General features: G+C 41.7%; 2 protein-coding genes across 3 annotated transcripts in view; both read right to left on the bottom strand.

Annotated features, from left to right (window-relative positions):
- Positions 1-397: 397 nt before the first annotated feature.
- LOC131879221 (facilitated trehalose transporter Tret1-2 homolog) lies at positions 398-6,488 on the bottom strand. Its single transcript, XM_059225480.1, has 4 exons — positions 6,396-6,488; positions 2,924-3,059; positions 1,864-2,546; positions 398-992 (listed from the first exon to the last, which is right to left on the bottom strand). Exons 1-4 carry the CDS (start codon positions 6,450-6,452, stop codon positions 438-440), a joined length of 1,431 nt encoding a protein of 476 aa, XP_059081463.1. The 5' UTR covers positions 6,453-6,488; the 3' UTR covers positions 398-437.
- Positions 6,489-14,609: 8,121 nt separating this feature from the next.
- Positions 14,610-17,848, bottom strand: part of LOC131879220 (titin-like) — a 35,501-nt gene continuing 32,262 nt past the window's right edge. For both annotated transcript variants that reach the window (XM_059225478.1, XM_059225479.1), the window contains exons 5-7: positions 17,093-17,207; positions 16,543-16,654; positions 14,610-15,179 (exon numbers count right to left, since the gene is read on the bottom strand). In XM_059225478.1, coding sequence (XP_059081461.1) covers positions 14,867-15,179; positions 16,543-16,654; positions 17,093-17,207 — 540 coding nt within the window. In that variant the 3' untranslated portion in view covers positions 14,610-14,866. The remainder of the gene's footprint in view (positions 15,180-16,542; positions 16,655-17,092; positions 17,208-17,848) is intronic.

Genomic DNA, 17,848 nt, shown 5'->3' with positions numbered 1-17,848 from the left:
AGACTTGCACGGCTCGTCATAACGTTTTTGCTTTCAAGCTCGGGTCAAAGTAGTAACAATCATTAACGTTATGATATTCAGTCAGTTAGATACAAACTTTGAAAGTCTCCGCCAGAGTCATCATGCAGGAGCTACGGCGATGACAATCTGAAGGGATCTACTTTGCTAGCACTTAAATTGTCAATTGAATCACAGAAGTTATATTTACGAAGTAACAACCAAACAAAACTCAGCGATTTGCATGTTTGCTATTTATTTTTATACAAGGTTGAAGCCTTATTTTTATTTGGCCAGGTAGTTAAACACCTCTTGATCCTAACCCTGTATGGACAGTTTTTAATTTACGCTTTTTACAAACTGTCACATCAAGATTCAAATCAGGCTAAGAACGGCATCGTAATCGACAAACTTTTATTTCCAATGGTGTTGTTTGGAAATTATGGATTTTCTGTGACAGTTCGCTTTTTGAATAGATCCCCGATTTCCTCTGAATTCAGCCCAAAAGTTTCCGGCAAATAAAAGTATGAAAGTATCATAGAAATGCTTGTGACAATAAAAAATATTGAAAACAGGCCTTCCAGTCCAATCATTATCGTAAGAGATGGGATAGATTTTGCCAAAACAAAGAGAAATAGATTGTCCACTAAACCAATCAGGCCACTGCCAAAACTTCTTGTATCTAAAGGCATAAGTTCACCCTGGTAATTGTAAATGACTGAGGCATAACCACAAGAAAACCCAGTGTACATAACAAAGATTGACAAAACTGGCCACCATTTGATCCAAGGAAAGTTGTCTAGCAAATGATGAGTGTCTAAGAGGTAGTAGAGGCTGAAACTTCCAGACGAAAATATGATTGCACAACCGGAGGCAAAAAAGACAGGTCTTCTGTGGCATCTTGCAACAATCCCTGAGGTTGCTATGGCAATGAACGCTCTGTAACAAGTTAAACTTGCTGCACACCAATAGGGGTCGATTGGCAAGTTTGATTCCTATGGAGAATAAGTAAAGTTCATTTATAATGTAAGCTTGAAAGATGAAAAAATTAACGGAAGTAACTAGAGAGTATCAAAAGGCACTTTCCCCTGGGTAAGAAAACCTGGAAATTAAAAAGAAAATTGCCCTAAGTCCTCCCCTCAAGAGATGGTAAATAATATATCATTGTCCATCTCATTAAATCATCTGAAGGCTGACCTCGTGTTGTGCTGTTTATTTGCGGACTTCCCTTCCACACCTGAGGCCAGTATTTTAAAGGCTTGTACTTATGAGTTGAGGCTTGGACGTTACCCAGAATAAACATCCGCTCACCGCTTTGAGGAGTGTATTTTCATACCGGATAACGTCCAAGCCCCTAACTCAGAGGTACGAGCTTTGAATAACTGGCCCTCTTAATGTAATCCTAAGAAGCTAAAGATGGAAACTCTGTTTTTCTTGTTTGAATCTATATTCATATCATATCTGATACACCAACGAACTAGAGCTGGCGGATCTGGTTTGCCCTTGAGTGTAAGGTTGTTTTTTGCACCATGGTCAAAAACTTGAAATTCATGGGAGAACCTTTTAAACGCAACACAACTGTTGAATGTTATTGTCCATCTCATTATACATCTGAAGCTTGACCTCGTGTTGCGCTATTTTTGCTTAACTTTGAGTTCCGTCAAACGCCTGTGTCAAAAATTATGAGCTCTCAAACTCATTAGAAATTTCATTCAAACTTTTAGACGCTAACTCAATTAATCAAAGCGCATCGCTTGAGAAAAGCTTTCATGCAAGATTTTGACTATGTTTCCATGCAATGTAATGGCTGGACTCCTTGGCCTGGCAAGGCAGTGCACTCCAACCCAAGCTTCTATTTATACTTACTTGCAAAATAGGAACCAAATAGAAGGCAAATGCAGGCAATCCACTGCAATCTATCATAATCGTAACCAACCCAAGTACAATCAGGAATGGCTTCATAAAGTCAGGTCTCCGTAGGAGCCGTTTTGCCATTTTCAGAAGGCTTGATTCATCTCGGTCAATATTAACATCAGCAATACTCCTTTTTGTTCGCTCCATTTCCCATTTGATAACTTCTTCATTTCCACGGTAGAATGTCATCGATCGCAAAGCTGCGTCTTCCCGTCCTTTCCGTAAAAGCCAAACTGGGGTTTCGTGAGAAATGCCAAGACCAACTAATGCAGTGAGTGGAATGATCAGAACGATTCCGACCGCCCATCTCCAAGGAAACATTGCCCCAAGAATGGACATAAAAGCAAAGCCAGTGGTGTAACAAATCATGTTTAAAGACGATGTGAATCCTTTAACCTCTGGTTGACTGATCTCGTTAACAAATATTGGTATTGAAACAAGACAAGAGGCAGCAGATACGCCTTCCAAGAATCGACCGACCAACATTACTGAAAAATTCGGAGCCAAAGCAATCAAAAAAAGAGATATTATGAAGGTGATGTTGTCGATGATGAGCGAAATTCTTCGCCCGAAGAAATCGCTGGTAAAGCCTCCAAGCACGCAACCCAAAAAGCTTCCAAGAACAATCATGCTCGCTAAAATGGAAATGGTTGTTAGAAGATATTCCTAACAATGCGACAAACTATAGCTGGATTCTTCAAAGATCAGCTACCCTCCTCCTCTCACCAATAATGTGATTGACATGGTGGTTCAAATGCCATATTGAGCGCTGACGGAAATATACAAACATATCCTAGTAGTTTTTAAGCATGCAAGTATTGAATCTGATCAACAATTCAATAAAGTAATAAGTTCAAAAAAGTTCCTTATGTTTTTGCAAGGTAAAAAAACTGTCAAGATGCGTTCAAGTATTTATCTCGAAACTTGAAAAGGCTTTTTGACCACCATGATGACAAACGCGATATGAGACGAGAAGAGAGGACCGTATCCAAGAATCCAGCTTATGACTCACCAAACCATGAGCCTTCTTCCACTGTGATGATTATGTCAGACTGCTCAGATCGAAGTTGAGGCAAAACAACAGAAGATTTTGAGTAGCAAGTGCCAGCAACCGCCATTGTTAAGCAGGCGCTAAGGGCCCCGAAAATCTGCAAAGAAAAAGCAATTTAAATATGACATCGAAGTATGTAGAAGCCACATTGATAGATTTATATTTTATGGTTGATTAGCCATACCCTATTTAATAATACTACACTAGCCAATCAGATACAATCTAGCCCAGGGGGGGAGGGTTCATACCTACAAAACTACTTTATTTTTACTGCCTGTTTCGCGCTGTGAACGTAGGAAGCCCTGACACATTTTTTATTGAACTGATGGACTCGAGTAGTATAGCATAGTTACATTGGGAATGACTAATCAACGCACAAGCTTATTAGGACTTGGCTTGTGGTGCATCAGTTAGTTGCTCCATGACCTATATGCCAATCCCTATCAATGTGGGTATTGTGAAATATGTTTTTCAAAAGTGTGATTGAATGTATCGGATGTTTACGTCCAGATATAAGATTACGAAACTCAATCTGTACAAGTCGATTGTTCAATCACATCTCGAAAGGGCTTCGTCTGTTTGGGTTTCAATTCGTTCAGAAGGTTTGCAAAAGGTCGAACAAGCCCAAAGAGAAGTTCATAGAACTATTGCAAAAATGCTAGAGTTTTCGCATTAAAAAAGGTTGAAAGGTTGATATTGTACAGTATTTAAAGAGGCAAGAAACGTGTCTAATACTGTAAGTTTTCCAAAGCACTCTAATTCGCTGGTGGATCAGACATTACATTTATGTAAAATTAGATTAAAAAATGTAAGTTTTACATTTGGAAATGTTAAGGCTGCCATTCCATGTCGCAGTAAAATAGCCCTAAAAAAAGTTAACGCTATTGTTTTTGGCTTTAAGTAGTATATCAACATACATACCTCTACGGGGTTCAGATATAATTTTGCTCAAGAGCATGAAGAAAAATGCTTTGAATAGTAAAGTAGCAAAGCAAATGTGTCAATTCATATGCTCTTTCCCCCCCAAGGAGTGTCCAAGCTGTGACTGACAGAATGCACATTTTTATATTGAGTTGCTAACCTCTGGAAATAAACGGCCCATTATGCCATTAGATCCATCTTAATTTCCTACGAATCCATGTTGGTTTTAGTTAAGAACGTTGCACATGATCAGAGTTCATGGTAACACAGTAGAAGACCTTTTTTGGCGTTCATGGTATGCCTCGAGAAACATGAGAAGCATGTAAAAGTTAACCAAAGATTTATCGTGACGTACTAATCAGGGTCGGTTCAGAATGTCCGTTGTCTTTGGGCACGTTCGTTTTCATGTTTTGTATTAAGACCTCTTTGTAATAATTGGAATCAATGGAAAAGATCATTCTAGTCAAAGTCCAATCAAGAGCATGATTATGATATGATATATCAATGTGCCGGAAGAGTTACTTTGAAGTCCAAAAGTTGGTGAGGGATCGTTACTTTGAAGTCCAAAAGTTGGTGAGGGATCTAATCCCTCTAACCTACCCTGGTTTTGTTGAGTAGGCAAATGCTATCACATTTCGACAAGTCGAATTTTTATGTAGAAAAATGAATTACACTTGCGAAGGCTTTCGTTCATCACAAGAAAGCTGCCGGTGGGCGGACCGTCAAATGACGAGTGTGAGTGTTCTAATCGTGGAATTGCAGGCTACGAGTCGGCAGACTACTGTGTGTTCTCTTTGTCTGTTATTTTCAGTAAGATAAACAAGAGCAATACCTGCTCTGACACTAACGATGATAATGTACATAAATAGGAATACCATGGATGGGTTTCTAGAATGCATGGTTGAGGTGTAAGTGGGTGGCCTCTTTGACAGACTGGAGCTTATGCCATTACGGTAATACTTGAGCTAGACTTCCATGATAGCTTGGACCAGAACTTTGTCAGTTCAAGGCGGTTGAGCCCGAGCACAAAAAAGGAGTCAATCAGCAAATCCATGGTCAAGGCTATGGAACGATGGATCTCCAAAGGGAGAAGGAGGGTTTGCACATGCCCATGCTAGCAGGTGTCTCAAAACCCCACAGGTTGATTTTTAATCAACTTTGAAGTGCGAAGTATACGGTGATATGAATGAAATCTACGCTTGAACATTTGCTTTTGTTTAATAAGTCAAACAACATTCAGTCATGCAGACTAAGGCCATCAACGTTTGGGCCGGTTTCAGTTGGTGGAAAACGTTTAAAGCTGTTTTCTAGGATCAGATCCCAACAAAGACCGCCAATTCATGGCATACAACCTTGCACCATCGCATTTAATTTCCCTAGCCCTTCATCTATTACAATGCAATCTGCTAATGTGGTCCTGAACGATGTGATGCGAATGGTATGTGGAAAGAAGAGAGGAAATAAGGTCAGAACAAATTTATCTCCTCGAATTCAGATTTTTTTGGCAAGGCACTTGATAAAGCTTCATACAGGCTTTTTTTTCTTTCCATGAACTGATGAAGAACTCCCTTTCCAAATACATATGTAGAATTGTCAAAACCTCGTAACGTAATTTCTGAGAGTAAACAAATATCATCAAAACGTACTTAAAAGCAATGAAATTGTAATCTGAAAGAATTAGAATTGAAATTGGAAGATGAAAAATTGCAAATGGAATGTAACTGCAATCGCGCGTTTTTTGTTATAGTAGAAAAAAAGTACTGCACAATTTGTGTACTCATACTTTTATCTTTAATTTGTCTAACGCAATGTTGACAAAGACACAAATGTCCCAATTTTGGGATAATAGACGGTATTTTGGCACTCGCTGACCCAATCATACAACTCTTAACCATGGTAGGATGACGGCAGAAATTTGTATTGGTGACTGGTGAGACACCTACCTAAAATTTGATCCCTGTGGACTTTACCATGGTGGCAAGGTGACTGTTCTACCTTCGACGACAGATAGCAAATTAGAGTAGCTGATTTTGATCAGGATGATTTTTTTCCGTTAAGGATTAGTAACATGTAACCTCAAAAGTTGAGGTCTTATGAGGTGAATTTCACAGCATAATTAATTTTCTGAGTTGGCGAAAATGAATTTATGAAGATAGTTTGAATTGAACCAAAAGCTGACCTACAAGTGTCCCTGTTTTCAGGTGTTATTATTCACAAAAGTACGCAACTTACTGTAAGGCGTTTAAAACTATCATTACTTTTGTTCATGCTTTGGATATGCAATGGATTTTATCTTTTATTCTTGTATGGATCTCTCTTCAAGATGTTTACACATACAGTATTCGACATTTTACAAACTGACATGATCAAGAGTCGAAATAAAGATTGTTTAAACATGGGAGGAGGTAAGAAGATTTAAGCCACTATAACCTGTCAATACGTTTTTTGCATACTCAAATTTAAAAACGAATGATTATGAATCGAATTAGAAATAGAGTAAAGAGCTCTGTACCTGATTTTTTCGGTTGTGTGTTTGAGGCCCTAATGAACATGGCACAGTTCCACCCATGATGAGTTCAGATTTCGAACTAATTCGTTTTGACTTGGTTGTCGCTCCTCGAAATTAAAATTCTCAAATATTCTAGATATTCTGCGAGAGTCCATGCTCATTGTCACGTTTTGTGTCTTTTAACAATGGCCAGACCAATTTTGAATCCTTGAAGAATTAATGAGGAATCAGTTGCAGTCGCAAACGTAACGACATGTACGTAGTTGATACAGTGGGCTGCAAACGAATCTTAAGGGCGAATCAAGCTTCAAGAGTCTTTTGGCCGCTCGAAATCAGTTCTATGAATCTGTTCGATCCAAAAATTACTTACAAGAGACTGACACAATGTCAGTTGGGTATAGAAAATTCAAATATGGAATTGCATTACGAAAAAAAATCGGATTATAGTGGGAATAAGCAAATATATGAGAGCTCTCATATTGGGAGAGGCTAAGAAAGTAACTAACTGTACAGTGTTCAGAGAAGGTACGAAAGGTATCTAATACTGTACGTCTTCAAAAGCATCCATGAGCTTAGTTCCAACCTACGATTTAAGGTCATTTCTAGTGACCGTCGAGGCTTAATGTGCGTTTTGAGAGCACCTTCAAGCCCTCGAGAATCCAGGCTAGTTCAAACAATGAAGTCCACATCTCTTCTATCTCGGGCTCCTTCATTGTTTAATTTTCTTCCCTCTAATATTCGTAGAGAATATGTAGGCCTTGTTGATCTGGTAGCATCTCTCAAGTCAGACTTGGACAAATTTTTGGTTAGCATTATAGATCAACCCTACATTCAAGGACAAGCTCGGTCTGCCAACTCAAATTCGTTGGTAGACCAAATATCATATAATATTAGAGGTAATAAATAGACGAATTATGACCTTTAATTTTACTAGTACTGGGGATCACATTCCCTGTAGCGGTTAGAAAAGCCCGTGAAAAACCAAACAAAAAAGATTCGGATTATGATTCGGAGCCGAGAAAAATTTCGGAGTTAGATTCGTTCGTATTGGGCAAATCTCTCGGATTCGGAGTCGAATTAAGCAGAACTATTTGAGTTCGGATTCGGTCGGATTAAGGAAAAAAAATATCGTATTCGGATTTGGATTACAAAAATCTCTTCGGATCGGATTCGTGAGCCCTGTCGGATCCGCTGCACATCTCTAGTCGGAACCCATGCTGGCTAGCAGGAATAACTTCATGGATGTTAAGAATTTCAACAATTTTGAACTTCATGGCCTTCTAAAACACCTTCGCAATATTCGAAGTGAGAGAAATCGGCCTATAGCTACTGGGGAGCGGCTTATCTCCCCTTTTTGGAGCAAATTGGAACAACGTGAGCTATCTGTAGTGAAGATGGAAACTTGCCCTGATCCAAGATGCAACGCATTAAGTACGAGAAAACAGGAGCAAGAACCAGTGAGCATCTCATCAGAAACTGAAATGTCACACCATCAGGGGCAGGAGAACTCGAGAGTCTCAAGTCCCTGATGGCCTCTAAAGCATCTTGATCTGTGACTACAAGATCATCTAAACGATCAACTTGGCTGACCTTGTCAATCTCAAAAGACTCATCTTTAGAGCAATGAGCTGTTGCTCCTAAATTCTGTGGACTTAAAAACACACTAGAAAAGTGATCTCCAAGCATGTTAGTCATAGCCTCTACATTGTCTATGGCTTCACCATCGGCCTATAAGGGCCTACAGGGTGTTTCATCTTTCTCTTAGAGTTTGCACGAGAGAAAAACGATTCGAGATGAGTCACTTATCCTACTCCTGATAACTGGTCCCATCGTCAGTAGGGACTTGAATTCTGGGTTATGGTTTGTCTTGAACCCTTGCTAAAATAGCAACGGTACAACTAGTGAAACTAGAAACATGTGAGAAACGTATCCAAGAAAACCACGTTAAATAAGAACCTCGGCATTGAACTGATAAATTTTTACTCTTGCATGGTGCGACTTAAAGCAAGATCCTCAGCCATCCTTTGTTTGCGTCTTGAGACTTTCCCGGTGTATTTCTATAGTTCCTGTCTACTTGGAGCCAAACCACCAAACGGCCCAATTTCATCTCAATAAGGGCCCTGATTTGCAACGTCAGACAGCCCAAACAAAACGAGAAGACGCACGGTAGATTGCTGAATAAACTAATAGTTACATGCGACAAATGTGTGAGATTGCATGGTGTCCCAGCAAGTTGCTAAGTAACTGGATGGAGAAGTTGGACCCGGAGCGAAAAAGAAGCCTCCAGGAAGCCGATCGGTTTCTTCAAACACCATGTCGAAAGGTGAACATCCATGATCTGGCTTAATAGCACCCCTGATACCAAGCATCACCAAAGGAAGTTCTTGGGTCCACCAATCTGAGGCCAAATGCGCCATATGGGACCCCTTCATCTGGCAATGAAAGCGTTCAACCATTCCATCGGCTTGCCGGTGATAGGACGTAGCGTTGTTGTGGGATGTGCCAAGTAGTTGCATGAGTTCGGCCCATAAAGCGGAAGTAAATTGGCGGCCTCGGTCAGTGACCATGGGTACTGGCACCCCATATTGCTGGATCCATGCCTGGAGAAGGGCTTCCACACATGTAGCAGCCTCAATGTTGGATAGAGGAAACGCCTTTGGCCACCGCAAGAATCGGTCAACAACAGTTAGCAAGTAACGGTAGCCTTGGCTTGGTGGAAGAGATTCAACAATATCCACATGCAGTTCTGCGAATTTGGCCAATGGTGGGTGATCCATCGAGCAAAAGGGCGTTTTGGTGTCGGTAATCACTTTGGATGCCTGGCAATGACCACACGTTTGAACCCATGATTTTGACATGGATGGCCACCCATAACGGCTCGAGATTAGCCTTTTGGTTGCCTTTACTCCAGGGTGAGCCATGTTATGAAGAGCATCAAACACTAACCAAACAGCAGCTTGGGGAACAAGATGGGGAGGGTGGGGAACCCAATTGTCAACTACGACCACGTGCTCTCCCACTACAAGGGAGTCCCAATGAGGTGGCCAGTTGGCATCAAATGGATCCAACACGATCCTTTCTTCACGTTGGGCCTCAGTGATACGTTTGGTGAGATCACAAACGGTTGAAGTAGCCACAGGGTTGAGAGACAAGGCATCCACCACAACATTGGATGCACCTTTGATATGTCTCAAATCTGTGCAAAGTTCACTTATGTCTTTCTATACTCCTTAGTGGCAACTGAATGACAATACACAGAGATTCTGCGTCAACCGACATCAAGAAATGACGTCAGACTTTCCACTTTGGCTATTGCGTGTTGCTCCGTCACCACTGCTTAACTGCCCCCAGGCCCTTGCAACTGAAAGGTTACGTTCGGTTAGGATATATTGCCAGAAGTTCACGGTCATGTGTAGAATATTTCTGTTCTCTGGCTTCTAACTTGCGGCTAAAAACCCAATGGGCCTCCATCCCATCTCTGATTCTTAAGCGCTAAAAAAAGGCCTGAAATTGCGTCTGGTGCTGCTGTGGTGATGAACTAGCCACCAGGATATCGCCCACATAGCAATACACACCTTTGAGGCCACGGAGCACATCGTCCATGAATCTCTGGAAGGATTTTTTTTTTTGCAGACTTCCTTACCGCTACCGGGATTGGAATCCCAGCAGTTCAAGACGAGAAGATTATTCATTATACTTGACTTTTATTTTTATGTATTATTTGATCAACCTACGAATTAGAATTGGCTGATTTGGCTATTCCTCGAATATAAGGTTGATACGGAATTTTAGTCAAAAACCTTATCCAAGTCTGACTTAAATCCTGCTATTGGATCAACGCCTACATAAGTCCTACGAACACTTGAGGGTAGCAAATTGAACAATGAAGGAGCCCGAGAAAGAAGAGAGTTGGACTTGATTGTTTTAACTAGCCTGGATTGGGCAGCGTTCTATATCCCAAACGGCATACAGACAAATTCAAATAACCCAAACGGCGTGGTCACAGCGGTGAGTGGAATTGAAGCCTCTTCAACAGGGATCTGGTGGACAGGGCGAACCAAATTGACCTTGCTAAACAATGCGGCGCCTTGGAGGGACAGACAGAAAGGTAAGGGGTATGAATCCCCTTGTGTAATTGCATTCAATGCTCTAAAGTTGCCCACTGGGCGCTGTGTACCATCAGGCTTGTTGACGACATGCAAAGCACTCCTGTACTCACTACTGGAGGGCCTGATTATGCCGAGTTCCAACAAGTGGTTGATTTCAGCTCAAGCAACCGACAATTGTTTTCCAAAAAGTTTACATGGCTTAGCACCAGCCTTCAATTTCAACAAGTGCTGATACTTTTGTATCACAGGAGGCATGCTGACATCAAGTCCCAAGATGGCAGTTAACCTAGGGAAATGAGAGAGGAGGTAGATGTAGGGGTTATTGATTTCTTCAATTGACCATACCTCTGCAATGGAGCACGCAGAACCACGCCGTTCATTGGATAATCTTTTGTCCACCAATTTGTTACCAGCACAGTCCACGTATTTCTCGTTGTCGGCAAGAAAGTCGAATCCTAAATGGATGTCTTCTACGTTGGCTACAAAGAGTTTGTGTCGAAATATTCTTCCTAAACCTAAATTGAATTCTATCTCTCGGTAATTGTAAGTGTTAATAGATGAGCCAGTCGCAGTTTGAATAAATTCGTACGTACGGCAAGGGATTTGTCTATTTCTGACGCAGGTGCCATGCTCCATTTGCCCCCGCTATCAGCCACCATATATCTCGCAGAGAGCGCGTCATACACTTTGACGCACTGTCGACGGGTTCCATAGAAAAAATGGTCAGGGAAAGAATGGTCAAGTAGCGGCTGAGGCGCAAGAGATTGTCCACTAAACGGTGCAGAGGGGGGAGAAGAAAAAATGTTGCTGTGGGCGTCCAGCGATCATGGTGACGGGGGCTGGTTGCTTTCCTAGTTTTTTGAGCAGAGGAAAGGGCAACCCTCTTGATTGCAGGTCCTTGCCACAGACCATATAATGACTAGACCTCGCAAAGCGCGAGGAAAAATGCGAACACTTGCCTTCATCAGCTAGTACATAAATTTTGGTGTACAGTGACTCATGCTTTTTCATCGGCCAGCGTGGACAGATTCTGAGTGAGATTGCCAATGATGGCGTTCGTTTAAGACCCAGCGATTGTAGGTCGTTGCTACTGATCAGGCCGTCACCCTCCTCTTTTTTGGTGTACAGAGTTGTTGACTTAAAATCCATTTTCCTCTGCACTGAGGTCGGGCCAATGCGACATCTAGTCGTCCTTGCTTTTTCTCCGAACCGCTTGTGGTACCGGCAAAGTTCTCCTGGCTTGTGGGTAGGCTGTTGGCGAGTCTTCCGTTGGCCTGTCTGGCCGCGCTGCCCGGCTGTTCGAATTTCACCTTTTTCACCGGACTGGTGGTTACACCTAGAGCCAGAAGGCTTGTCAGAGAAAAGTCACTTCAACAAAGCCACTTGAGACTTTGCTTTTAACACATTTTGGTAGTTGGTCAGCAGGGTGTCGGGCTGATTGACTTCTCTTGCGTTACTCAGTTTTAACCAATGCAAACAGGCGAGCCATTATTTCACTGGCTCCCTGAAATCGGAACTTGATTTTGAGAACCGCATAACTAAATGTGTTTAAAGCCGATCCCCATCACACACACCAGGTAGCCGCGAGGGAGGCAAAAAAATCTCAGAAATCTCGTGAGTGTCGTTTCTCTGGCTAGCCCTCTACCTAGAGCCCTCTAGTTACGCCAGTCGTCTCCGTCGGCACTGGGACAGGCGCATACGGAGCTTACCGCCCCAGGGGCGAGGTCAGTATAGTTGCGAATTGTTGCCACCTGAATGTCAGCCTTGGCAGCCAGCAATTGAAGGGCTTCCTCTTGGGATGCCAATCCCGGCTGAAGAGCAGCTAGCATCTTTTGAAGAAATACTAGGCGGAAAATCTGTGAATTTTCGGGGCTGTTGTCAGGCCAGGACTCTTTCAAGACGTGCAAGAGCTCTGAATGAAGGGCCGCGGTCGCCCATGTGGGCATCAATCAGTCTTGGAATTGCTGTGGCACAGGTTTTAGTGTTGCTTTGAGTAGCTTGGTTTTGAAACCAGAATAGGGATTAGTGGCATCTGGGGCTTTGATATAGTCTTGAACCTTACGCAGTACCTCTGGCTCTAGAGCAACGACGCAGTGGTTGAATTTGGTCTTTTCCGCAATAATATTGGACCAGTTAAAGGCTGCTTCACATTGCGCGAACCAGAGGGCTGGGTCATAATCGAGGAACTTTGGGATTCACACTGCCACATGGCTTACTGCCTATCTAGCCCCGTCGGCCAAACCTCAGTCAGAAACGGTATTTCATTGTCGAAACGTCAAGGCGAATATCTCGGCCATTTCTTGGATATCCTCGTTACTGAAAGGCATTTTGAGTACTGGCACCTTGGACGTGGGCCTGTGAGGGCGAGGATGCAATGTGGGAGATGAACAAAGTGATCCTTGTCGGGGAGGTCATCAATGTAGAGATCTAAATAAACGCGTGTTTTCTCAATCGTGTCTCAATTCAAACTGTTTATTATTATCCCAGTGTGACCAAACATGGGAGGTCACTACAGACCTGCTCTTTCCAACATTTTCTTCTGAGGTTTTCGCATTGCACCGTACTTGATTGTGTTTAATGGCTTTCTTACAGCATGTTCGTCTCTTTTAACGCGTGTTCCACTTTGGAAGCATAGGTGTCTCTGGGGGAATGGGTAGACAAGACAAGCATAGCCGTGTCAGATTGATTGGACAACATTTTCATTGGCGTCCGTGCCTCCCTTATTTGCCAAAAACTACAGTTTACCTTGAGTATTTGCAGGAGCCCACAAAATGTCGCTGACTCTATGTAGTTAACGGTCGGCCCTTCGTTTTGCCGGGATGATGACTTGGTCTTCTTTGTTGGCACAAGCTTGGACGCTTTCTTCTTCTTGACCTTTGATATTCTAGGCTCTTCCACCTTGCTAGGCGAGCTGGAAACCCCACCCTTTCGTTTCCTCTCAGATAGGATGGCCTTTGCCAACTTAACGTAATCCAAAGTGGGAATGTTCGAATACAATGCCCAATCTAGCCATGGCTTGATTTTCACACTAAACCCCTTACCCAACCAATCCCTGTCTTGGGCCAAGATCTAACGGAACCCATTTCGACCGTCTCAAATTCCGGCGTTCAGGCTCAGTCTTTGGGTGGCGCCCAGTGCTTCATCTGCACTAGGGATCGGAACCATCGGAACCATCCCCAAGTTTTGAGAATGACCTCCTGTGACTGGTTCTTTGCCTGCAAGAGGGCCTAACGTTGCGCCAAATGCCTTCAGACTTTTGAGCCAGGATACTATTGCAGCGTTGTTTGCCCTATCTCTGAAGGCAAACATCATTGATTGGACCATTTTGTTGCCATTGGCCCCTTCAACCAGCTGTACCAGCTTAACGGCCCTTGAGATCTCAGACTACCAATCTTGGATGATGACACCGGCAAGGAAGAAGAAGAGGGGCTGGCAGTAAGGCGAAAATGTCACCCGCAAATTTTGTTGGATTGGAAGTTCTGATTTTATTGGTTTTCCATTTTCTCCCAGCCTCCAAATCATTGACGTGTTCAGCTTGGATATCTTGTCTTGTTAAATTGTTTCGTTATTTTTTTGAACAGTTTGTGAAGATCATCCCGTTCATGTCTTGACAAAGCCTCCCTCGACCCCACATTCGTTCTCGTTCCGCCATGGGCTTCTTTGTTTGGTATAGAGGAGCGGGTTGGGGGCTAAGTGTTATCGAAATATGGACGAAAGGATGTCGCATATCAAGTAACTTTATCACCCTTCTGGTGATAAAATTAGCTTATGTTGGACGGGTCATGCTCGTGTTCCTAAGGACCACTCCAAATTCATTGATGTATGCAGGTAGCCCAATCAAAATATTTGTACGTTCGGTTCTGCACCGCTTTGGAATTCATTTAAGCATTTTTGGACGAAACGCATAATTTTCATGTGGTGCCATTTGAGTAAGGGAAGAAGATGGAATTGTAATTTTCCACTTCATAAGCAATGACAAGTTGTGACGTTGGGATGCCTAGTCTTCATTGGCGTTCATTCTTTAACACATCCTGGGATGCCCCCCGGGTCATAAGTAGGGTTAAGCAGAGGGCATTATCATTTAATGTTTGTGAAAAAATCTAAAGAATTGTCTGATTCTGGCAATTGTGTATTTCAAAATTCACATTGCAGTAATGTGTGTCGAGACACATGGAAGAAATGACAGAGGGATGAGGTTGCATTCATCAACATGGATACAACAACCTTTTCTTGACCCTCTACATCTGACATAAAATGCCCAGGGTAAGAGAAAAATACAGTATGTCAAGAAATACGATGTTGCATTTTTGGATGGAATAGTTTTTCTTTTCCACAATCCACATCAGAACTTTCCTAGGGCCATTCTTATGTATTTTTTCGGGTGGCAATATTGATGATGATAAGTAGTTGTATATTCGGCAACAATAACGATCCAGTTTTGTTTTGTATCGCCGCTAGAGATGTGAGTTTTTCTTGCGATTGAATTGAAGCAGGATCGTGCCCATTTTTAATTACTTGAACTATGACAGATGATGACCGCGCATTGTCCGGAGAACAAGAATAATTGCCTGAATCTGGCGCAGACACTCCGTTTAAGGTAAGAACAGACCGATACATGTCATTAGAAACTCTGACTCCTCGTTGAGAGTCGTAGTTTATCATACGGCTATCGTGAAACCTGCAAAGAATATCTTTAAACAATGACCTCGATCGAAAATGACAGAAAATAATGATGAACCCATTTATGGATGATCTCATAATCTTTGATAAATGTTGAAGCGAGCTGGACGAAAGCTTAATTAACTCTCGATTTTGTATTAACATGCCATAACACTCGAATACCGCATTTAACCTTGACAGGGTGAAGAAAGAAAATGTACTAATCACTTCATTAAAACACATCAATGAGAATGAGACAAATTGAAACATTTGTTAGGTTAACCTCTCCTGGCCACGTTGAAAAAAATACTACCGATTTGGTCCAAAAGTGTGCTCAACTTGGCTTTTTAAACAAGTCACCTTTCAATAAATTAACACTTTGAGCGGTAGATGGCAATGGCTTATGGAGTTGATAACCCCTATTGATTATAGGTATTATTAATGATATAGATAACGTCTATTGAAATTGGTGGAGAAAAGTTTCGGTATCCTGGTATCTTGTCATTCGTATTTTGTCGATCTTCATGAACTATGAGAATAGACGTAGATGGTGAGAATCAAACTTTTTTTCTCGACAAGGAGAAATCATAATGAGGTGAAATGTCAGATAGCAAAGAATGTAAAGGTTGATGCGATTTTTCAGGGTTGAAAGGCGTTATGGGAGTCCCAAAATATCATGTTAAGTATCAAAGGAAGAGCTCCATACCTTGTATATTTGCGGAATTGCCGAACTAATATCAAATTAGCATTATGATAAGACTTATATTTACACGGGAGAGCTCGAGGGAACATACGAATGAACACTCCCGAAGCAATGGCCTTTAATGACCATGCAAAAACTAGTTTTTGTGCAGGAATGTTAAAATGATACATGTAGAAAAAAATGGAAGGGACACTACATAAACTCATTAATGTGCTGTTTTCACGTCGAGCAGAAATTGCAGAAGTTGGCAGTTCGGATGTGTAACAGACCTGAACCAAGAAGTCTTTGGGGAAAAATCGGTTAGTGCCACCATCTCGAATTTCTGCTCGGCATATGAACAACATTCTTTGCCACAGTCTGCTCATTATACTACCTCCAATCCGACATTGCTTGTTTCAATTTTCTTTAATCATATGAGAAATTCTAAAGCTTGAAAAACCAAGTTGAAATCGAGCTCGTAAATATGCTTCTGATTGAAGCATCTTCCATGATTAGTCAAAAAAACTTGCAACGGAGTTTCTTAACTCATTTTTCTGATGACTTGGTTCAGATAAAGACCCTTTTATAAATCAAACATGGGTCAAGATTTTCTTTTTCAAGTTTTCAATAAAATCGGGTTATCAAAGCACCTTTTCATCTAATGAGGTTTAAGAAGAAGGCAAACGTTGTTAGTTCTCACCAGAATATGTATTGTGGTTTTTCAGTGGCCTTCTTTATCAGGCACTGCAACCGTAATATGGAGCCGCTCCTGATGATCTTTTCCCTTGAACCTACGATTTCTGACACAGCCTCTGAAATAAACAGACGGATGATTTACAGTTTTAGACAATTCAAAGAATCCATTTTTGAGTGTGCAAGGCTATTGGGGAATTATGTGTTTTACAATTGTTTTTCTTGATTATAATTCAAGCCTTCCAAGTTTTTGTGGCAAGAGGATCTCCAAAGATAATTTGATTTGAAGCTTGTCATGGCTAAACTGAACATATGCCAATGAAATGAAATTTAAAACAATGGCGTTTGGTTACTTTAGTGTTTTTGAGAATTAGATTGCACCCGTTGAAACTACTTCTCATGCATGAAAATACCCGCATATGTTTAGATCCGATATGGAAACAAACGAAAGATATTTTTCTAGCCTTGTCTTAATTCGTACATCATTTTGGCAACGAGATCTCTAGCCTTTACAGACCAATTGATGGAATTGCGCACTAAAGATCTGAGTCACTCACCTACGACTATTAGCCGCAATACAATAGCTTGAGGTGGATACGTTGTTGCTTGACACTCGTATGACCCCTCGTCTTTGGTAGATACTCGCAGAATTCGCAAAAACCAGTTCAGATCCTGTTAACAAATTCAAAGATATGAAGTTGAGCAACTGCCTTATTACCCCGTTTGTACGTTTGTATGCATTTGGATGCATGTAAGGCGAACTTGATGAAATGGCTCCGATCTGTTTCACCCTACAACGATCTTAGCCAATGGTTTCGTGCCAATCGATCTCTGCTCTAGTTAACTCCCACAAAATAATTTGGCGTCAAAGGCAAACTATGTCATCGACCATCTCCTCCAAAACACCTCTCTGCCACTTGGCATTCTGGCACAGTAAACTTCGCCATGTAGAATACCCTCACAAACAACTTCAGCAAGGACGGTAGGATTTCCGACGTGATCAGATTTATGGCCGCTTCCAAGAGTTGTTCTTGATTGTCATGAAAGCTTCGTATCCCCAAAAGAAGAGAGGGGAGAGCACAAGTTCGCCAAAAGACCATTTTGAGGATTTCCCTTTTATAAATAGAAATATTATTTTGCGTGTCAGAAAAGTCAGTCATGGCATCTTTCAATTTACAATAGCGCCGAAATTTCGGGAGAGAGACAGTCGAGGATTGATTCCGACCTTCGGATGAATGTAGAGTTCCAATCCAATAGTGCTGCCTAGGTGCAGAAAAAGTGCTTCTTTTCAAAGTGCACGTTGTGGCTCAATA

Source organism: Tigriopus californicus, chromosome 4, assembly GCF_007210705.1.
Source record: "Tigriopus californicus strain San Diego chromosome 4, Tcal_SD_v2.1, whole genome shotgun sequence".
NCBI classification, from domain to species: domain Eukaryota; kingdom Metazoa; phylum Arthropoda; class Copepoda; order Harpacticoida; family Harpacticidae; genus Tigriopus; species Tigriopus californicus.
This window is presented reverse-complemented; position numbering and strand designations above follow the sequence as displayed.

What these genes read in the sequence shown, in the direction of transcription:
- LOC131879221 (XM_059225480.1), bottom strand. Translation starts at nt 6,452, where the DNA reads ATGGGTGGAACTGTGCCATGTTCATTAGGGCCTCAAACACACAACCGA. An exon ending in CACACAACCGAAAAAATCAG is followed by an intron (nt 3,060 to 6,395) that starts GTACAGAGCTCT and finishes TTTTCTTTGCAG; the next exon opens with ATTTTCGGGGCCCTTAGCGC. An exon ending in ATTTGGTTCCTATTTTGCAA is followed by an intron (nt 993 to 1,863) that starts GTAAGTATAAAT and finishes TATTCTCCATAG; the next exon opens with GAATCAAACTTGCCAATCGA.